Below are 22,593 nucleotides of genomic sequence, written 5' to 3'. Positions count from 1 at the left end.
CACCTGGGACTTCTGAAGCTTGGGATATTGCAGCCTGGAAACAGTGCTCCACTTTAAGGAGTTAAAAGTCAAGTAAAAGAAAGGCAAGATGAACAGACACAGAAAAGTGAGGACCACAGAAAGTTTCTTCAGTGACAAGGAAGACCGAGGTGAACCCTCAGAGGAAGATGTCAACATCAGAACCCCTATATCTAAAGCTTCCAAAAAAATATGAATTGGTCTCAGGCCATACAGGGGCTCAAAAAGGACTTTGAAGATAAAGTTAGAGAGGTAGAGGAAAAAATGGAAAGAGAAATGAGGATGATGCAGGAAAGATACGAGAAAAAAAAAGTCAACAGCTTGAAAAGCCAAATGGAAAAGCTCTCTGATTAAAATAATTGCCTAAGAACTAGGATTGAACAAATGGAAGCCAATGACTTTATAAGAAACCAAGACACAATAAAGCAAATCCAAATAAATAAAAAAATAGAGGGCAATGTGAAATATCTTCTGGGAAAAACTGCTGACCTGGAAAATAGGTCCAGGAGAGAGAATTTGAAAATTATTGATCTACCTGAAAACCATGATCAAGGAAAGAGCTTAGACATCATCTTCCAAGATATTCTCAGGGAAAATTGCCCTGAAATTCTAGAAGAAGTAGCTAAAATAGAAATGGAAAGAATCCACCAATTACCTCCATAAAGAGATCCCAAAAGGAAAACTCCTAGGAATATTATAGCCAAATTCCAGAGCTCTCAGGTCAAGGAAAAAATATTGCAAGCTGCCAAAAAGAAAGAATTCAAGTACTGTGGAGCCTCAGTCAGAATAGCACAAGATCTAGCAGCTTCTACATTAAAGGACTGGAGGGCATGGAATATGATATTCTAGAGGTCAAAGGAATTGGGATTACAACCAAGAATCACCTACCCAGCAAAACTCAGCATAATCATTCAGAGGAAAAAACTGGGACTTTAATGAAAAAGAGGACTTTCAGATATTTGTGATGAAAAGACCTGAACTGAATGGCAAATTTGACTTTTTTTTTTCCACATTATTTCCTTGTTTTATTTAGAAGTCTAGGCATATCTGTTCCATGAACAACAAAGGATAAATCAAACACTCAGATGCTAAGAATTGGTCTTCAAACATTATATCCAACGATGCCACCCTTGCCTATGATCTCGCCAACATAAAACCACACGCACACCTTAGTGGCTATCAAACTATTTAGCAGAGCTTCCTTAACTGTGAGATTTTTGAAGCTACCAGTTCGAGCTGATGTGATTATTTTTCTCAGGATCTCAATGGCTCTGGGGATCTCAGTAGGACTTGGAGGAACCAGCTCAACCTTGGCATAGTAGCAAAATGTGACCAATCGAGGCTTCAAATAACTTGCAGTAGCATTTAGCAGGACCGGGGCCTTCTCGATGGCATTGCGGATGAGCTGGGCCACGGTGGGGGCGAACGGAGGAGCACCCAAATTTGACTTTCAAATATAAGACCCTAGAGGACCATAAAAAATTAGAGTTGGGGGACATACCTGGGGTCATACAGTGGTGACTATCTTGTGTCTAGAGGCCAGGGTTTTGGCTGGGATCCCCCTGGGTCCAGGGGTGATGCTTTGTCCACCATGTCACCTAGCTGCCCCATGATGACATCTTGAGGGTTAAATTGAGGGGTGAGGGGAATGCACTGGGGGAGGGGGAAGGGCAGAGGTGAAATCCTACATGAAAGAAACAGGAAAAGGCTTATGGAGTGGGGGAAGAGATGGGAGAGGATCAGGGCAGTAGATGAATTTTATACTCATCAGAAAAGGCTCAAAGACCTTAAACTCATCAGAGTTGCCTCAAGGAGGGACTAATAGACACACCCAACTGGGTGGAGTAATCTATTTAATATGAGCAGTAAATGAGCCTAACACTCATCAGAACTGGCTCAAAGACCTCAATCTCATTAGAATTGGCTCAAGGAGGGAATAATGCACATACTCAACTGGGTGGAGTAATCTCTCTAACCCTACAGGAAAATAGGAGGGGAAGGGGATAAAGAGAGAGGGGCAAAAGAAGGAAGGGCAGAGTGGGGGAAGGGACAGACAGAACCAAATCCCCTTTGAAGAGGGATAAGATGAAAGAAGATGGATAATAGAATAAATATCATGGGGAAGGGAATAGGATGGAAGGGAAACAGTTAACAATAGTAATCATGAAAAAGAGAAAAGGGGGGAAAATTGTACAAAAAATATTTATAGCAACTCTTGGTGGAGGCTAAGAATTGAGAATCAAGGGAATGTCCATCAATTGAGGAATGATGGAAGAAGCTGTGCTGTATGATTGTGGTGGAATGGTCTTGTGCTATAGGAAATGACAAACAGGATGATCCCAGAAAAACCTTGAAAGACTAATGAACATCAATGTATAGTGAAGTGAGCAGAGCCGGGAGGACATTGTGCATAGTGACAGCAGTATTGTTCAATGAGCAATTGTGAATGACTTTACTCTCAGCAATGCAATGATCCAAGACAATCCCAAGGAACTAATAAGGAAGCTTACTATCCACCCCCATAGAAAGAACTGATAAAAAGAACACTTGTGGATTGTACATATATAACCTGGTTGCGATCTTGTAGAGGGGGGAGGAAAGGTAGGGAGAAAAATTTGGAACTCTAAATCTTATGAAAATGAATGTTGAAAACTACCCTTACATGTAACTGGAAAAATAAAATAAATGTTTGTTGCAAAAAAAATTTTAAAAATTTTTTAAAAAGGAAGAAGATGGGGGCAGCTAGGTAGAACAGTGGATAAAGCACTGGCCCTGGATTCAGGGGAACCTGAGTTCAAATCTGGCCTCAGACACTTGACACTTACTAGCTGTGTGACCCTGGGCAAGTCACTTGACCCTCATTGCCCTGAAAAAAAAATACAGAGAAGACAAAACAGACAAAACAGAAGGAAAGTCTGAAGGAAACACAGACAAGCAGGATAGCTCACAGCATTACATGTTAAATTTATTATATTCTTTAAACAGAAAGCAAATTGTACATATGAAAGATTCACAGTTTCACATATGACCTCTTTTCTTCTGTTTTGTTGTGTATATGAAAGTGCTCATTTTATTTCGTATTAAGTTTGGAAATGAAATACAAAAACAAAAAACCTCCTCATACAATTGGCTCAGTTTACATCTACCACAGTTTTTTCAAGAGCTGAGTTTGTAGCTTCTTGCGTCCAGATGGCTTCAATTCATCAAGGACATCTAGGTGCATGCTTCTTTACTGACTCTTTACTTATCTTGGCTTTCAACTGTTTAGATTAGATAGATCCCTGCCTCCAAGGAGCCCACAAACCAAGTATGAGGATAAGACATATATTGTTGTGTTGTTGTTATTGTTTAGTCATTTCAGTCATGTCTGACTATTCATGACCCCATTTGGAGTTTTGTTGGAAAAGATACTGGAGTGGTTTGTCATTTCCTTCTCCAGCTCATTTTCCAGATGAGGAAACTAAGGCAAATAGGGTTAAGTGACTTGCTCAGGTTCACACAGTTAGTATCTGAGGTCAGATTTGAAGTCAGGAAGATGAATCTTCCTGACTTCAGGTCTGGCACTCTATCCACTGTACCACTCAGCTGGAAGGGGGTTTACAGGGGACATATAACTCAACTATCTCATTTTGCATGTTAGGAAACCTGAATCACAGATCTAAAGTTCAAAGGTATCTAAAGAGGCCATCTAGTCCAATCTCCTCGTGGTTTTTGTTGTTGTTGTTGTTGTGGCAGTGAGGGTTAAGTGACTTGCCCAAGGTCACACAGGTAGTAAGTATCAAGTGTCTGAGGCTGGATTTGAACTCAGGTCCTCCTGAATCCAGGGCTGGTGCTTTATCCACTGTGCCACCTAGCTGCCCTGTGTCATATCTTTTTCCTTGAAGAGATTGATCTTTATAATTTTGTCACATTTACTTGTGTATGTGTAGTTGTTCTTTCCATTTATATTGTTGTAGTTAGTAATGTTTTCTTGGCCCTGCTTTTCTGTATTCATCACACAAATAATTTCTTACAGCATAGTAGTATTCCATGACATTCATCTACCACAATTTGTTTAGTTATTCCTCAGTTGATGGCCATCTACTTTGTTTCCAATTCTTAGCTATCACAAAAGTGCTGCTATAAATATTTTGAAGTATATGAAGACTTTTTTCTCATTGATGGCTTCCCTGGGGTATATGCAATAATGATATCTCCGCTTCAAGGGTATGGATACTTTTAGTCTCCTTATTTGCTTAATTCCAAATGCTTTCTAAAATGGTTGTACCATTTCACAGTTACATCAACAAGATATTTGTGTGGCATCTTCCTACAAACCTCCCTCTTCCCCGAGCTTGACTGTTGCCATTTTTGTCATTTTTGCCCATTTTCAAGGTGTGAGGTGTAACCTCAGGGTTATTTTGATTTGTATTTCTCTTATTAGTGATTTGGAGAATTTTTTATGTGGTTGTGAATACTCTGCAGTTCTTCTTTTGAGAATTGTTTGTTCATATCTTTTGACCATTTGTCCATTGGGGAATAGTGCTCTTTATTTAAAAAAATTTTTTTTTAATTTAAAAATTATTTTAAAATTTTAAAGATTTAACAAAAATCTATTTTCTCTCCCTACCATTTACCCCATCGAAAAAGAAAGAAAAACAAAACTTTGTAATAAATATGCAAAGTCAAGCCAAACTAATTCCCACAGTGGTCATGTCCAATGGACTCTGAGTCCATTGCTTTCTGGTCAGAATTGGGGTAGAATATCATCATGGGTTATCTGGAATCATGGTTGATCATTTGCAGAATGGCTTTTATTCTTAAAAACTTGAATTGGCTCTCTATATATATTGGAATGAAACCTTTATCAGAGAAACTTGCAGCAAAGATTTCTTTCCCACTTACCTGTTTTCCTTCTAATTTTAGGTACATGTTTTTGTTTTGTGCAAAAAAATCCAGGGGGCGGCTAGGTGGTGCAGTGGATAAAGCACCGGCCCTGGATTCAGGAGTACCTGAGTTCAAATCCGGCCTCAGACACTTGACACTTACTACCTGTGTGACCCTGGGCAAGTCACTTAACCCCCATTGCCCTTAAAAAAAAATCCAAATTACATATAATCAAAACTGTCCATTTTATCTTCTGTGACCCTCTCAATACTTTATTTGGTTCTGAACTCTCTCCCTATACACAAATCTTTCCCCCCCCTCCCCTTTTCAGGGCAATGAGGGTTAAGTTTTTTGGTGTGGCAATTGGGGTTAAGTGACTTGCCCAGGATCACACAGCTAGTAAGTGTCAAGTCTTTGAGGCCAGATTTGAACTCAGGTCCTCCTGAATCCAGGGCCAGTGTTCTATCCACTGTGCCACCTAGCTGCCCCCCTATACATAAATCTTAAATGTAATTTCTTCCTTACCCCTCCAATATGTTTATGTCTAAGTTAAGTACCCATTTTTTGTCCAAGTTAAGTACCCACTTGGAATTTAGCTTATAAATCATAATTTTGTTCAGAGAAGTCTGCCTCGGTTTGCCTTTTTGTTAAATTTTGGACGTGACAAGTTGAAATTACATAGAGAACTTCAATTTGGCTGTCACTGATGAAGCCCTTACTATGTACATAGGGAACTGTGTTGGTTGCTGGGAATATTCTGAAATGATGTGTTTGTTTTTTTTTAAGTGTTGCGAACTCCTAGCAGACAGGCACAATCTGATTAAAGGGTTTAGTTGAGAACTACTTGGAGTTGACTGAGGCACTTAGAAGGAAAGTGAGCTTGGTTCCATTCGTGGAAGGCAGTCCTTCTTAACCTGTTCAGTTATAATAGTAGCTGACTTTTCTGTAGGCTTTAGTTTACAAAGGCTTTTCTCCAATCACATTGTAAGGTGAGGCAGCCTAGTGGAGTTGATTGTGAGTCAACCTCAGAATGAGGAAGACCTGGGTTTGAGGTCTGGTTCAGACCTCCTATTGGGTTATAAGACCCTGGATAAGCCACTTAACCTAATATCAGATAAAACTATACATTTCAGAACAATTCCTCATTGAAGGAGTTTCCTACTAACTGGTGAGAAAATTGAATCTCAGAGAGGTTAAGTGATTTGCTCAAGGTCACAAAGCTGACACAATGCCATCCTCCTCTTTCCTTCCTTCCCCCAACTCCACAACATACAAAGTGCATTTATCCCTCTTGGGAAAGCTAGGTGGCAAAGTGGACAGAACACTGGCTCTGGTTGGGAGGATCTGAGCTCAAATCTCACCTCAGACACTTACTAGCTGTGTGACCCTGGGCAAGTCACTTAACCTTAATTGTCTTAAAGATCCAAGGCCATTTCCAGTCATCCTAATAATATATCTTGCCACTGGACCCAGATGGCTCTGGAGGAGAGAGTGAGGTTGGTGATCTTGCACAGTCCTTCCTCACTTAAATCCAATTCACTGCAAGTCATGACATCACCCCAAGGGTCAGGGTCCTCTTCGAGAAAGAAGGACAAACAACAACAATATCCCTTTTATCAGGAGGTTAGACAATCAGCATTCTGGATCTATAATATGAGGGGTTTGGACCAGATGACTTCTAAGGTCCTTTCAGGCTCTAAATCTATAATCCTATTATAGTTATCTATCTGATATCATATCATATCCATGTTTATGAGACCAATAGCTTCAATGGGGCACTGACTAGGTTTTATCTAAACTTTGTATTTCCTCTATCTCCCAGTCCTATTTTCTGCACAGTATAGACAACGTGTTTTGCAGAATGAATCTCAACATTCCAGAACAGACCTTTAAACTAGGAAATAATTGGACAAAGGTCTCTGAGCATCAAGTTTCTTTTTGAATTTTCATTTATTTATTTATTTTGAGCATCAAGTTTAGCTATCATGAAAGCATTAAAGTCAAATTTTTTCTCTCACTCAAACTTACTGCCTTTTCTTTACCACTCTTTAAAAATTTTATTTAAAAATTAGTATCCTTATTTATTTTATTATTTTACAACACTTATTTTTCTTTTAAAATGCTTTTAAAAATCACATTAATTTCCAAATTTATCCCTTGACCCACTGAGCTAGCCCATGTGACAAAAATTTTAAAAGAAAAAAAAGCATTTCAATAAAACTAGTCAACTCATAATAGTTTCTGACAATCTATGTAATAATGTATACCCATAGTCCCCCGCCCCTGCAACAAAGAAAGGGAGGTGAATTTTCTCATCTCTTTTCTTGAGCCAAGTTTTAGTTGTTGTAATTTTGAAGCATTAACTTTTTTAAAAAAATTCTTTCGACTTGCATTGTTGTAGTCATTTTCATTATTGTTTTCCTGGTTCTTTTTTTTTTTTTTTTTGGTGAGGCAATTGGGGTTAAGTGACTTGCCCAAGGTCACACAGTAAGTGTTAAGTGTCTGAGGCCGGATTTGAACTCAGGTCCTCCTGACTCCAGGGCTAGTGCTCTATCCACTGCACCACCTAGCTGTCCCCTTCCTGGTTCTTCTTACTTCACTCTTAGGAAATTAGTTAATAAAACTAATAAAATTAATTTATATAAGTCTTCCCATGCTTCTCTGAATCCTTTATGTTTATCATTTCTTACACACAGTAAAATATTTCATTAGATTCATGTGCCATAATTATCTAGCCAATCCCTAATTAATAGGCACCTACTTTGTTTCTAGTTCTTACTGCAAAAAGTATTGCTGCAAATATTTTGGCACATATAGAACCTTTTTTCTTGTCTGTGATCTGCTTGGTGATTTGATTATGCTTAGCAGTGAGATCTTAGAGTCAAGTGTCTAAGGGCTCTTAAAAAGCATCATTCCAACCTGCTTTTCAGAGTGGTTGGACTAATCTGCAGTTCTACCAACAGTATATTAGTTAGTGTGGCGATCTTCCAGAAGCCTTTCCACTATTGACTACTGTTTTCTTTTGTCATCTTTGCCAATTTGCTGGGTTTTAGGTGAGACTTCAGAGTTGTTTTGATTTGCATTTTTTTTATTAGTAGTGATTTGGAGCAGCCTTTTGTAAGGTTAATAATAGTTTGTGATTTTTCTTTTGAGTGCTGTTTGTTTCTATCTTTTGGCCATTTATGCATTGGAGATTGGATATTGGTCTTATTTATTTGTGTTAATTCCCTTTCCATGGGATACTAGGCCATTATCAGAGACATTTGATAAAAAGTTTATTTTTCCCAATTGTCAGTTTTCCTTCTTATCCTAGCTGCTGCATTGATTTTATTTGTGTAAAACATTTCAATTTCATTGTAATAAAAATTGTCTGTTTTATCTTTTATGCATTCTTCTATTCCTTATTTCAACATTCTTATTTGAAATGTTTAAAGGAAAAGAATGATTGAAAAATTTTCTTCTAAGAGCTCATGATCTTTATCCAAGAGATAAAGATGTTTACAGGAGGCAAAATGGATAATTCTGATTATATAAAGTTGAAAAGTTTTTGCACAAACAAAACCAATACAGCTAAAATTATAAGAAAAACAGGAAATGGGGGGGAATCTTTGTAGCAAGTTTCTCTGATATAGGTCTTATTTCTTAATTATATAGTTAAATGATACAAATTTATAAGAATAAAAACCTTTCCCCAATTGATAAATGGTCAAGGAAGTTTTCAGAGTAAGACATCAAAAATATTAATAGTAATATGGAAAAATGCTCTGAGGAAATGATAATTAGAGAAATACAAATTAAAAAACTCAGGCATTATCACCTTACACTCATCAGATTGGCTAAATTGACAAAAAAAGAAAATGTTGGAGAGGATGTAGAAAAATAGATACACTAATATGCTATTTGTGGAGCAAATTAGTCTAACCATTCCGGAAAGTAATTGGAACTATGCCCAAAAAGCTATTAAACTGTGCATATACTTTGACTCAGCAATGCCACTATTAAGTCTATCCCCCCCAGAAAATCAAAGGAAATGGAAAAGGACTTATAGTTGCAAACATATTTCTAGCAACTTTTTTTTTTTTTTGGTGGTGGCAAAGAATTAGAAACTGAGGGAATGTCTGTCAATTGGGGAGTGGCTGAACAAGTTTTGGTATATGAATGTGATGGAATACTATTTTGCTGTAACAAATAATGAAGGGAGTCATTTTAGAAAAACCTGGGAAGGCTTACATGAGTGGATACATAGTGAAGTGAGCAGAACCAGAAGAACAATTTCTATAGTGATAGTAATATTATAAAGATAGCCAACTGTGAAAGACTAAGTAACTCTGATTAATGCAATGGCTCATCACCAATCCAAAGGATTCATGATGAAAAATGCTCCCAGATAGAGAACTGATGGACTCAGAAAGCAGACTGAATAATTTATTTCTCTTTCTTTTCTTTCTTCCTATAACATGGCTTATGCAGAAAATTTACTTTGCATGACTTCATATTTGTAATGGGTTTTGTGTTTCATGCCTTCTCAATGGGTGGGAAAGGATTTTTTTTTTTTTGGTGAGGTAATTGGGGTTAAGTGACTTGCCCAGAGTCACACAGCAAGTAATTTTGTTAAGTGTCTGAGTCTAGATTTGAACTCAGGTCCTCCTGAATCCAGGGCCGGTGCTCTATCCACTGCACCACTTAGTTGCCCCAGTTGTGTTTTTTGTTTTTTGTTTTTTGGTTTGTTTTTGGAAAGGATTTAAGGAGAGAGAAAGAATCTGGAACTGAAAATAAAGTAAAATTGAATTTTAAATGATTTCAAATAAATTGAATTTAAAATATTTCTCTAGCCATAAGTATGAAAGATATATCCACCCATTTTCCTCTATTTAAAAAATTGGTGCAATGCTTTTATATTTAAATTGAGTATCTATTTGTATCTTATTATACCCTATAATTCTTATTAACTTGGGTATTTGTTGGGGTACGGTGACACCAGTGCTTGACATAAAGTAGGTGTACTTAATACATATGTCTGTAGATGTCTGTAGACAGTTGATGATGGTGGTGGTAATGACGAAAAAGGATATCTAACAGAGAGGAGACAGATAAACACAAAATCAAATACATGTATGTTATGTATTTTATAGTCAGTCAACTAATAAATCTTTATTAAGAACCTTACGGGGGGCAGCTAGGTGGTGCAGTGGATAAAGCACTGGCCTTGGATTCAGAAGGACCTGAGTTCAAATCCAGCCTCAGACACTTGACACTTAACTAGCTGTGTGACACTGGGCAAGTCACTTAACCCTCATTGCCCTGCAAAAAAAAAAAAAAAAGAATCTTCTGTGTGCCAGGCATTGTGCTAAGCACTGGGGATACAAAAAGAGGCAAAAGAATGTCTCTGCCTTCAAGCAACTCACAATCTAATGTGGTAGACAATAAGTAAACAAATAAGTATAAACAAGCTGTATACAGGATAAATAGGAAGTAATTAAAAAGAGTAGACATGGGCAGCTAGGTGGCGCAGTGGGATAGAGCACTGGCCCTGGATTCAGGAGGACCTGAGTTCAAATCCAGCCTCAGACCCTTGACACTTACTAGCTGTGTGACCCTGGGCAAGTCACTTAACCCCAATTGCCTAACACCCCCCCCCCAAAAAAAAGGGTAGACACTAGAATTAAAAGGAATTGGAAAGCTCTCCATATATGAGGATGGAATTTTAGTTTAGGACTTGAAGGGATGTTAGGGAAATCAGTAGGTGGATATGAAGAGAGAGAGCTTTCCAGGTATGGGGGAGAAAATGCCCTGTCAGAGAGATGGAGTACCTTGTTTGTGGAACAGCAAAGAGGCCAATGTCACTGGATTGATGATGCATGGTGGGGAGTAAGGTATAAGAAGACTGGACAGGAGGGGGGACTAGGATAGGTTATGAAGTGCTTTTGAATGCTAAACAGAGGAATTTCGTATTTGATCCTGGACTACAATAGAGGTTATTGAGTAGAGGAGTAAGATGGTTGGACTTGTGCTTTAGGAAAATCACTTTGGCAGTTGAATGGAGGTGAATTGGAGTGGGGAGATACTTGAAGGCCTGGCAGACCCACCAGTAAGTTACTGCAATAGTCTAAGATGAAGTGATGAGGGCCTACACCAGGGTAATGGCAGTATCAGGCGGAGAGGGGAAGGGTAGTGTATTTTAGAGATGTGGCAAAGGTGAAATTGACAAGCTGTGGCAACAGATTGGATATGGACGGCAAAAGATAGTGAGGAACGGACCCCCATATTGTGAACCAAAGGGACTGGGAAGATGATGGTGCCCCTTGACCTGTTAGGGAAGTAGGAGAAGGTTTGGGGAAAACATTGAGTTCAGTTTTGGATATATTGAGTTTAAGATGTCTACTGGACATCCAGTTGGGAGATGTTGAAAGTATAGTTGGAGATCAGCAGAGAGGTTTAGGGTAGGCTAGATCTGAGAATCATCCCACAGAGATGGTAATTAATCCATGGGAACTGATGAGATCACTAAGTGAAGTAGTATAGAGAAATAAGAGAAGAGGGCCTGAGACAGAACCCTGCGGGAAACCTCTGGTTAAGATGATGACCCTGAATGAGGGTTCACCAAAGTGGACTGAGGAGCAGGCTAATAGGCAGAAGGAGAACCAGGAGAGAATGGTGTTTTTAAAAGCTACAGAGAAGAGAGTATCAAGGACAAGAGGGTGAGCAATAGTGTCAAAGGCTGTAGAGAGGTCAAGAAGAATGAGGATTGAGAAAAGGCCATTGGATTTGACAAGAGCAACTTGGTGGAATGATGAGCTGAATTGTAGAGGGTTGAGAAGTGGATAAAAGGAGAGAAGGTGAACATACCTCTTGGAGACAGCCTTCTCAAGAAATTTGGCCACAAAGGGCAGAAGAGATAGAGGACAATAGTTAGTGGGGATGGGAGGATCAAATGAGGTTTTTTGAAGATTGAGAAGACAAGAGCATGTTTTTAGGTAGTAAGGAAGCAGACACTAAATAAAGAGAGATTGAAGAAAAATGGGAGGACAGGAAGGATAGAGGGAGTGATTTATTGATGACAGAATAGAATAGAATCATTTGGGCATACTTGCTTAGGCAAGGTAAAGGGCTCCCTTTTTATGTGAGACAAGGGTGAAGGAGATAGTAGTAGAATTCATCTGAGTTATATGAGATGAGGAATTGGGGATAAGAGACAGTTCAAAACTGTCAATGGATGTCCAAGAAGCAGTAGCTGACCCGGACATCTTTGATATCTGAATAAGTTCTTTTTTTTTTTTTTTGCAGGACATTGAGGGTTCAGTGACTTGTCCAGGGTCACACTGGTAGTACGTGTCAAGTGTCTGAAGCCAGATTTGAATTCAGGTCCTCCTGAATCCAGAGCCGGTGCTTTATCCACTGCACCACCTAGCTGTCGCCCTGAATAAGTTCTTTTTTTTGTTTTGTTTTGTTTTTTGCAGGGCAATGAGGGTTAAGTGACTTGCCCAGGGTCACACAGCTAGTAAGTGTCAAGTGTCTGAGGTCAGATTTGAACTCAGGTCCTCCTGAATCCAGGGCTGGTGCTTTACCACTGCACCATCTAGCTGCCCCCGCCCTGAATAAGTTCTAATGGTTCCACAGTTCCTGCTTCACCCACCTTCATGGCCAGTGGAACAAATTGTTCTCATCTACCCATTCTGCCATTGTTAGTAGCGCATTTGAAAAGAACCAGCACATAGTAGGTGCTTAATATGTATTGACTGACTAAAGAATGAATAGAAGGAAGTGAATGGGCATTTGTTTGGGGGTGTGTGATCTATATGTCGTTTTAAACTAAATTATTCTGATTTTTTCAGTTGATGGGAATGCTTTCTGTAGTATTTGTATTTCCTAGAGGGAGAAGTTATTATAATAATTTATGTAGCACCTTAAGGTTTACAGAGCATTGTACATAAGCTATCTCATTTGATCCTCACAATAGCCTTGTGAGTAGGTGTTATTATTATCCCCATTTTACAGATAGGGAAACTGGCCAAGAAAGATTATGACTTGCCCAGGTTTCGTGGCTAGCTATCTGCCATACCACATAACTGTTTTTAATATCTAATTAGCTAAGAGATTATGTAGTAACATTGGGTTACACCCTCTTCCAAAGTCCTTTGGGGCTTGGTGATGTCCCTTAGTTCTCACAAACTATAATCCTGGAATGCCAGCATAAACAGGTCCCACCAAATCTAATCAGCACACCATTATCAAATGTTCACTCTGGGCCATGAGTTGGGCTGCTGGTCATTGAGCATACAGATATAACAGTGTCCTCAAGGAGCATGCAAGTCTACTAGGAAGGCATATGAGGTGTACAAACAAATCAAATATGGGGGCAAAGGTGAGAATGAAGGATTAAGTGCTCTAAGAAAATCTGGGGAGGTGGAGATCAGAAGCATAAGATAAGGGGGCGGCTAGGTGGCACAGTGGATAAAGCACCAGCCCTGGATTCAGGAGTACCTGAGTTCAAATCTGGCCTCAGACACTTGCCACTTACTAGCTGTGTGACCCTGGGCAAGTCACCTAACCCCCATTGCCCCACAAAAAAAAAAAAAAGAAGCATAAGATAATAGTGATATAGAAGGCAAAAAGGGGTTAATAGAAAAACCTAAGACCCAAGCTCTAATTCAGATATTAGCTCCAAAAGGGAGTTAGACCCCAGTTAATGGATAACTTACAAGTCAGCATACTAGGTTCTTGTACCCACAGAAATCAGTGCCCATAATGGGAACAGAGGGAGAAAAGCCATGATGACCTTAGACTAAATGACAATAGTATAGAAATTCTAATGAAAAATGGAGATATTTTGAAACTAGCCATGGGAATCAGAAAGAGACGTGCACAGAAAAGGCCAAATTTGTCCCCAGATTCACCTTATGACCTGTAAACCCCCAAAACACACCTCCACTGAAAAAGGTACCTGCCTCGGGGGTTGGCTTAGGACCCCAGGAACTCCAAATTAGGATAAACCCTCCCCCGAAACACCCCAAGGTGGAGAATATCATGAGACTGATAATCAATTTATCCATACTATAAATATAACTGTCTTTTCTTTCAGTATTGAAGAGATACCTTTCCAATATTCTGGTTCTCTCCCTGTGGTTGACCACCCACAGTATTGCAATAAAACTTGGAAAACTGAATCACTGAGTCTTGTAATTTTTTTTTTTTAGTGAGGCAGTTGGGATTAAGTCACACAGCTAGTAAGTGTCAAGTGTCTGAGGCCAGATTTGAACTCAGGTCTTCCTGAATCCAGGGCCAGTACTCTATCCACTGCGCCACCTAGCTGCCCCCTTGTAATTCTTTTGGAACAATCAATTTGACCCCAAATTCCAGTCCACATCAGTAGGAAGATTTGGACTTGTAGTTAACCAACCCACATTTATTAAGTATCTGTTATATGCCAGGCACTGTGTTAGGTGCTGGGCATGATACAAAACCAAAAATGACACAGTTCCTGCCCTCGGAGAGTTGACATTCTATTGGGGGGGGGGAGACAACATGTATAACATTGAAATATGTACAAAATATCCATATAGATTCTCTGCCTGCTAGCTAAAGGACATGTCACCCAGAAAGGGGCCTGAGCACATGCCCAGCCTCTTAGGAAGTGTTCCTTCATATATAAAATGAATATTAGTTAATTTGTTGTGGGAATAGGATGGGGGGGTGTTAAAAATTTTTTTCTTTTATTTATTGTTACAGTTTGAGTCTTGAGTTGTCTCCTCTCCCTCCCTCCCAATCTCATATTAGAGAAAACCAACTTTTTTTTTTCTTTTTGGGCGGGGCCAATTAAGGTTAAGTGATCTTGCCCAAGGTCACACAGCGGGACGTGTCAAGTGTCTGAGGTCAGATTTGAACTTTGGTCCTCCTGAATCCAGGGTACCACCTAACTGCCCCCCAAGAAGGCCAACATTTGACATGGATATCCGTGTGGGACCATACAATACCTACTTCCACATAACCAGTTCTTTCTCTGGAGGTAGATAGCATTTTCCTTCATAAGTCCTTCATAGTTGATTTGAATATTCATATTACTCATAAAAGCTTAATCCTTAAGTTTTGCTTTGAACAATGTTGCTGTTACTGTATACAACATTCTCTTGGTTCTGCTCATTTCACTCCGCATTATTTAATGCAGGGGATTGTTGAAGAAAAAAATATCAGTACTAGTAATATACTCTGTAACAGGTGCTCAAGCATTCCAGAAACAATATTATTTCAGATTTGTGTGTGTGTGTGTGTGTGTGTGTGTGTGTGAAGCAATTGGGGTTAAGTGACTTGCCCAGGGTCACACAGCTAGTTAAGTGTCTGAAGCCGAATTTTAACTCGGGTCCTCCTGAATCCAGGGCCGGTGCTCTATCCACTGCACTACCTAGCTGCCCCTATTTTAGATTTTTAAGCTATTTCTAACTTGGAGAGAGAGCTGTCCAAACTGGCTTAAGAGTCTCCTCTGATGTAACTCTTTGGCCTAAGAAGATTTCAGGTAACATTTATAGGAATCCTGAATAAGGAAAAGATCATAATATGTTAAAATACAGTTTGGAGTTAACATTCCAGAATAGTTGCCACTCAGTTCCTTCCTGAAACACTCCCCTTAAGAGTTCCTTCCTCTGATGGATATCTTAACCTTGAAGTTCAAAAGAGGACAGACTCCAGGTACTGGGGAGGCAAGCATACCATCTAGACACATATTAAGTTTGGTTATCACCTGTATTCCATTTCAAAGGAAGGGCTTATAGTTTCTCCCTACTTTCCTATAAAGAAAAGTTTGGAAAGGGTTTTAAGCTGGAAAAGTAGTATTTTCTTAATATTTCTGATTTTATTGCTGTTATTCAGTCTTGTCTGACTCTTGGTGACCCCATTTGGGGTTTTCTTGGCAGAGATACTGGAATGGTTTGCCATTTCCTTCTCCAGCTCATTTGACAGATGAGGAAACCGAGGCAAACAAGGTTGTTTGAGGCCAGATTTGAACTCAGGAAGATGAGTCTTCTTGACTCCAGGTCTGGAACTCTATACTTCTATAGCAGCTGGAGGAAAAAAACCTCCTATAGGAGTCAAGAGACACTTAGGCTTGAATCCTGCCTCTGATCCTTAGGAGCTGAGTGACTGTGGGTAAGTGATTTTACCTTTCACGAGTCTATTTCCTCATCTATAAAAGAAAGATCAAGGTGACACCCAGGACAATGTGAATTCATGCCTTGTCAAAGAAGAACCGCCATTGTCAGACAAATGTCTCACCTGTGTTACTCTTGTTAATAAAGATTTAATCTCATTAAGACTGCATCCCACCTTAAGTAGACACAAGAGGGATGCAGGAGGGCCTCCCAGGCTCCTCCTGGGCATAGCTTTTACCTATAGATTTGGGAGATATCTGGGTAGAAGTAATAGATGAGGTCAAGATTAACAAAGGAGAGTGGGCCCAGGACAGAGTTTTGGTGGACATCCATGCTTAAGGGGAATGGAGGAGAACAAATAAACTAGCAAAAGGGACCCACGCGGGGCAGCTAGGTGGCACAGTGGATAAAGCACCAGCCCTGGATTCAGGAGGACCTGAGTTCAAATTCGGCCTCAGACATTTGACACTTATTAGCTGTGTGACTTAATCCCAATTGCCTCACTAAAAAAAAAAAAAGCAGTGGGGGGGACACCCACGCATGAGCCATCAGATAGGAAGGAGAAAAACCAAGACAGTGTCAAGGAAGCAAAAAGAGGAGAGAGTAAGCAGGAAGAGGGGATGGCAAAACAATGGCAAGTGCTGCAGAGAGATCGATAAGGCTGAAGACTGAGTAGAAATCATAGGGTTCAGCAGTTGCTGAAGGTCATTGGTGAATTTTTACAGGAACAATTTCAGTGGAATGGTGAGATTGGAAATCCTGTTGCATGAGGTTGAGCAGTATAAATGGGGGTGAGGAAGTAGACATAGCAAGTGGAGACATTTTTTAGAGGTTCAGCAGCAAGAACAGAGATTAAGGTTGGTAGTTTGAAAGGATTGGGCATTTAAGGGGAGGTTTTCTTTTGTTTTGTATTTTTCTTTTCTTTTTTTTTTTTTGTTTTAGTGAGGCAATTGGGGTTAAGTGACTTGCCCAGGGTCACACAGCTAGTAAGTGTCTAGGGTCTGAGGCCGGATTTGAACTCAGGTCCTCCTGAATCCAGGGCTGGTGCTCTATCCACTGCACTACTGTGCCACCTAGCGGCCCCCTTGTTTTGTATTTTTAAAATTATGGATAGAGGGGCAACTGTGTTGCACAGTGGGTAGAGCACCGGCTTTGGAGTCAGGAGGACCTGAGTTTAAATATGGCTGAAGATACTTACTAGCTGTGTGACCTGGGGCAAGTTACTTAATCCCAATTACCTTCCCCCCCCCAAAAAAAAAAGAAGGAAAGGAAGAAAGGAAGGAAGAAAAGAAAGAGAGAAAGAAAGAAAGAAAGAAAGAAAGAAAGAAAGAAAGAAAGAAAGAAAGAAAGAAAGAAAGAAAGAGGGGCAGCTAGGTGGCGCAGTGGATAAAGCCCCGGCCCTGGATTCAGGAGTACCTGAGTTCAAATCCGGCCTCAGACACTTAACACTTGCTAGCTGTGTGACCCTGGGCAAGTCGCTTAACCCCATTGCCCTGCAAAAAAAAAAAAAAATTTAAAAAAAAAAAGAAAGAAAGAAAGAAAGAAAAAGAAAATTAACGATAGAAAGAAAAGAGCACTGGATTTAGATTCATAGGACCTAGGATTGGATTCCAGTGGATTATGCCATTTGTTACATGTGTAAATTTCATAACCTCTCTGGATCCCAGTTTTTCCTCATTTCTAAAACGAAGGAGTAGGACTTGATGTCATCTATGGTCTTTTTATTTTTAAACTGATCGGATGAATACATTTGTAGGTACTGGGGAAGGAGGGGGAGCCAGAAGCAAAGAGGATGAGAAGAAACCATTCCTAGAGCAGGCTCACAGAGGAGACAGAAAGGGATGAGATCGTGGATGGCACAGGTGGAGAGATTAGCCTTGGCAAAGTGGAGGGATAATAAAAAGAGAAGCTTTTGAGGTGTGAAGGAGGGAAGATTAGGATGTCTCTCATGAACTCAATCTTCTCATTGGAGTTGGAATTGAGGTCAACTGCTGAAGGAGGGGGAGTCTAGGAGTGAAGTTAGGGACTGAATAAGGGAGAAGGTTTGGAACAGCTGCTGTGGGGACTGTGAAAGGGAGTTAACCAGAGAAGCTAAGGATTGCTGTGCAATTGTGAACACCCAATTTAGATTAGATAGTGTAGGTTTAGAGTGGACCTTTTCAGGATATCAGGGGGCAGTTAGGTGGCACAGTGGATAGAGCATAGCCCTCAAGTTGGAAGGACCTGAGTTCAAATCTTACCTCAGATACTAGCTGTGTGACTCTGGGCTTAACCCCAATTACCTTAAACATCTGGGACCACCTCCACTCTTGCCACTGGACCCCGACAGCTCTGGAAGCTTCCTGCCTTTCTTCAGAAGCATTTTGCTGGCTCAGGAAAAGGAGGTGAAAAATGCAGATGGTGGGGATGACTTGGGTTGAAAGTTAGCAGGGTGGGAAGAGAGGTTAAAAAAACGCAAGAATTCAAGACTGGAGAAGAGGGACTTTTTCAATTGGACAACTATAGGGTTGAATTTGAAGGGAGAGATGAGAAATCAGCACAGGTGAGGTGGAGGGGGACGACAGGGTGGGGTTGTGGGACAAAAGATCTTAATGGGACAAAAAACCCAACCCCAACCCCCCAAAAATCCAAGTTTAGGAGGTTTGAGGCTAGATCCTGGAATGAAGAGACTGCATACTTGCTTGCTACCTGTGGATCAGCCTCCGAAGTTTGGAGTGGCTCATCACCAGAAGGGTAAATACTTATGATATATAGGTGTGTAGGTCCATAGGCAATGGATTTTTATGTCTACAGAAGCTCAGGGAGATAATCTAATAAAGCAAAAAATAGCGAGGCAGCTAGGTGGCACAGTGGATAAAGCACTGGCCCTGGATTCAGGAGGACCTGAGTTCAAATTCAGCCTCAGACACTCAATACTTAACTAGTTGTGTGACCCTGGGCAAGTCACTTAGCCCTCATTGCCCTGCCCCCCCCCAAAAAAAAAGTAGTTACGAACACTCCTGATTGAAGGTCATGGCAACAAAATCATATGTTTTAAATTTAATAATAGCTAGCTTTTACATAAGGGTAGCTAGGTGGTACGGTAGATAGAGCATCAGACCTGGAATCAGGAAGACTCATCTTCCTGAGTTCAAATCTGGCTTCAGAAACTTACTAACTGCGTGACCCTGGGTAAGTCCCTTAACCCTGTTTGCCTCAGTTTCCTCATCTATAAAATGAACTAGGGAAGGAAATAGCAAACCACACCATTATCATTGTCATAAAGAATCAGATATGATTGAAAAATGACTGGACAAAAACAAGAACTCCCTGATTCCAGGTCTAATACTTTATCAATGGGGCCACCCAGCTGCCTTCAACTAATTCTCATATAGCATGGCTTGGAATACTTTCCTGTCAGCTTTCTCTGGACACACTTCAGTTTGTAAATGTCTTGCCTAAAATATAGTGTGAAAAACTGAACTTATCTGGTTTGATTTAGGGCAGTAGTAAAGTGACTTGCCCAGGGTCACACACCAGTAGTTAGGGGCAGAAGAAGCAGAATTGAAATCCAGGTACTCTGATTTCAAATCTAATTTTCTTTCCACTATACTATGCTGTTTGAATTTCTAAAACCCGAGGTAGTCAGTGAGTTTTCTATGACATTGTTTTTTGTTGTTGTTCAGTCATTTCAGTCTTTAAAAAATTTTTATTTTATTTTATTTTACATTTATGGAATAAAACAAGCATTTCCATAACAGTATAATAAAAAACATGATTGTACATGAAACTGTAAATCTATTATATACAGCTTGCTATTCCTTTTAAATACATAATAAAGTTATCATGTAAATTTCTTTTTTCCCTTTTTTTCCTTCCTTCCCTCCTTACCACAGTAGAGATGGCTATCATTAGACGTAAACATGTAAATATATTATTTACATATATATATACATACTTCTATTTATCATTTCTTTCTCTGGATGCAGATAGCATCTTCCTTCATATATCCTTTGTAGTTAATTTGGGTATTTTTATTTATTTTTTTATTTTTGTGGGGCAATGGGGGTTAAATGACTTGCCCAGGGTCACACAGCTAGTAAGTGTCAAGCATCTGAGGCCGGATTTGAACTCAGGTACTCCTGAATCCAGGGCCGGTGTTCTATCCACTACACCACCTAGCTACCCCCAATTTGGGTATTTTTAATAGCCAAAATAACTTATTTGCCCAAAATTATTCTTTTTTTGTTGTTTTTGTTGGGTAGGGCAATGAAGGTTAAGTGACTTGCCCAGGGTCACACAGCTAGTATCTGTCAAGTGTCTGAGGCTAGATTTGAACTCAGGTCCTCCTGAATCCAGGGCCAGTACTTTATCCACTGCTACCTAGCTGCCCCCTGCTCAAAGTTATTCTTAAAACAATATTGCTGTTACTGTATATAATGTTCTCTTGGTTCTGTTCATTTTGCTCTTCATTATTTTATGCAGGTCTCTCCATGTTTTTCTAAGATCATGGAACTCATCATTTCTTACAGCTCAGTAATATTCCATCAGGATCATATACCACAGTTTGTTCAACCATTCCCCAATTGATGGGTATCCCCACAATTTCCACTTCTTTGCCACCATAAAGAGAACTGCTATAAATATTTTAGAATATGTAGATTCTTTTTCTTTTCCCTAGGCAATTCCACCCCGCCCCCCCACCTTTCTTCTTCTTCATTATAACCACTTATATTTGTGTAGTTAGAATTTCATCCTTGAAAACATCTTGTCCCTCTTACTGATATCCCTTAACGAGTTAGATCCTATCTATCCTTTCTGAGAACTCTTTGAAATATGTCTCAGGTATATACAGATGCTTCTACCTTCTGAAGGATGAAATGACCAGGAGGGAAAGTCAAGAATTTGTCTATTGCTCTGCAAGTCACTTAATCCTTTTTGCCTCAGTTTCCCCATCTATAAAAAAATGAGCCGGAGGAGGAAATGGCAAACCACTCCAGTATCTCTGCTAAGAAAAACCCAAATAGGGGGCACCTAGGTGGCACAGTGGATAGAGCACCGGCCCTGGATTCAGGAGGGACCGAGTTCAAATCCGGCCTCAGAGCCTAGACACTTACTAGCTGTGTGCCCCTGGGCAAGTCACTTAAACCCAATTGCCTCACAAAAAAAAAAGAAAGAAAGAAAACCCAAATGGGGTCATGAAAGTCAGACACGACCAAAATGACTGAAAAACAATAACAAAAATAACAAAAAAAAAATGCTTAGAGAGAGAGAGCGGAGAACGAGCACAAATGGGTGCAGATGCAGTGCTCCCTTCACATACCTATTTCTGTACTGTACCAGTTTCTCAACTGTGTCTAGAGCTCATTAACCATTTCCGGTTGATCATTTTGTAATATACTCTCGCCATGATATCACTTCCATTTCTCGTGCCTCTGATTACAGGAGCACAGAGCTTGAAAGAAAAGGGCCTGAGGAACCATCTAGTCTGATTCTCTCATTTTGACATTGAAGGTTTGCGGGGAGTTTGGCCAGGGAGATTAGGTAGGATTGTCTCAGGGAGGTTAGATAACCGGCCCAGAGGTCTCACATGTAGTAACCTCTGACTCCAGAACCTCACTCTGAGGTTCCCTCTCACCCCTTCTCTTTGTGTATTTATCCATAGAAGTCTGTCTTAGATCTTAGATTTAGAGCCGGAAGAGACACAAAAGACTATCTAGTCTAATCTTTCCATTTACTGTGAAGAAACTGAGAATGACTGAGCAAAGATCACATACGCAGTAAATATTTGAGGTAGCATTTGAATTCACAACCTCTGACTCTAGGGCCAGTGCCCTTTCCACCAGACCATGCTACCCCCTTGTGGCAAAAAACAAACAACCCCCCTCCAACACTTCTCCCCTCCACCCCTCCATGGCTTCTCCTTCCTTCACTTAGGAACAGATGTATAGTAATACTTCTCTGCTCCTTTGATCTCATCTATTCCTTTCCAATAAAGTTTCAAAGTATATCCATTAGATTGTAAGTTCCTCGAGGTGATGGAATACTACTGAGCTGTAAGAAATGATGATTCCAGTGATCTTAGAAAACATGGAGAGAAGCTGCATGAAATAATGAAGAGCCAAATGGACAGAACCAAGAGAACAACAATATTGTTTTAAGAACAACTTTGAGTGACTAAGTCATTTTGACTATTATAATACCCGTTAACTACAAAGGACATATGAAGGATGACACTATCTGAATCTAGAGAAAGAACTAATAAAATAGAAATATATATAGAATAGTTTAACATATATATATGTATGTATACACACATATTTGTGTCTAAAGGTAGCCATCCCTAGGGCAGGGTGGGGGGAAGGGAAGACAAAAGGGAAAAAAGTTACATGATAACTTTATTTTATATTTAAAAGGAATAGCAAGTTGTACATAATAGATTAGCAGTTTCATGTGCAATTATCTCTCCCCCCAACTGCCCCATCCTACAATGTAATGGAAATGCTGGTTTTATTTCTTGAGTTCAGAATAAAATAAATAAAAATTTTAAAAATATTATAAGCTCCCTGAGGGCAGGGGCTATCTTTTGCTT

The 22,593-nt window shown here is 39.8% G+C and overlaps 1 protein-coding gene across 1 annotated transcript in view; it reads right to left on the bottom strand.

Moving 5' to 3' along the window:
• Positions 1-1,015: 1,015 nt before the first annotated feature.
• Positions 1,016-22,593, bottom strand: part of LOC122754758 (ATP synthase subunit g, mitochondrial-like) — a 37,520-nt gene continuing 15,942 nt past the window's right edge. The window contains exon 2 of the mRNA XM_044003223.1: positions 1,016-1,465. Within this exon, the coding sequence (XP_043859158.1) occupies positions 1,121-1,465 (345 nt within the window). The 3' untranslated portion in view covers positions 1,016-1,120. The remainder of the gene's footprint in view (positions 1,466-22,593) is intronic.

The sequence above is a fragment of the Dromiciops gliroides genome, chromosome 4, assembly GCF_019393635.1.
Source record: "Dromiciops gliroides isolate mDroGli1 chromosome 4, mDroGli1.pri, whole genome shotgun sequence".
Classification (NCBI taxonomy): Eukaryota; Metazoa; Chordata; class Mammalia; order Microbiotheria; family Microbiotheriidae; genus Dromiciops; species Dromiciops gliroides.
Note: the sequence above shows the minus strand (reverse complement) of the source record. Positions and strands in the feature narration are given on the sequence as shown.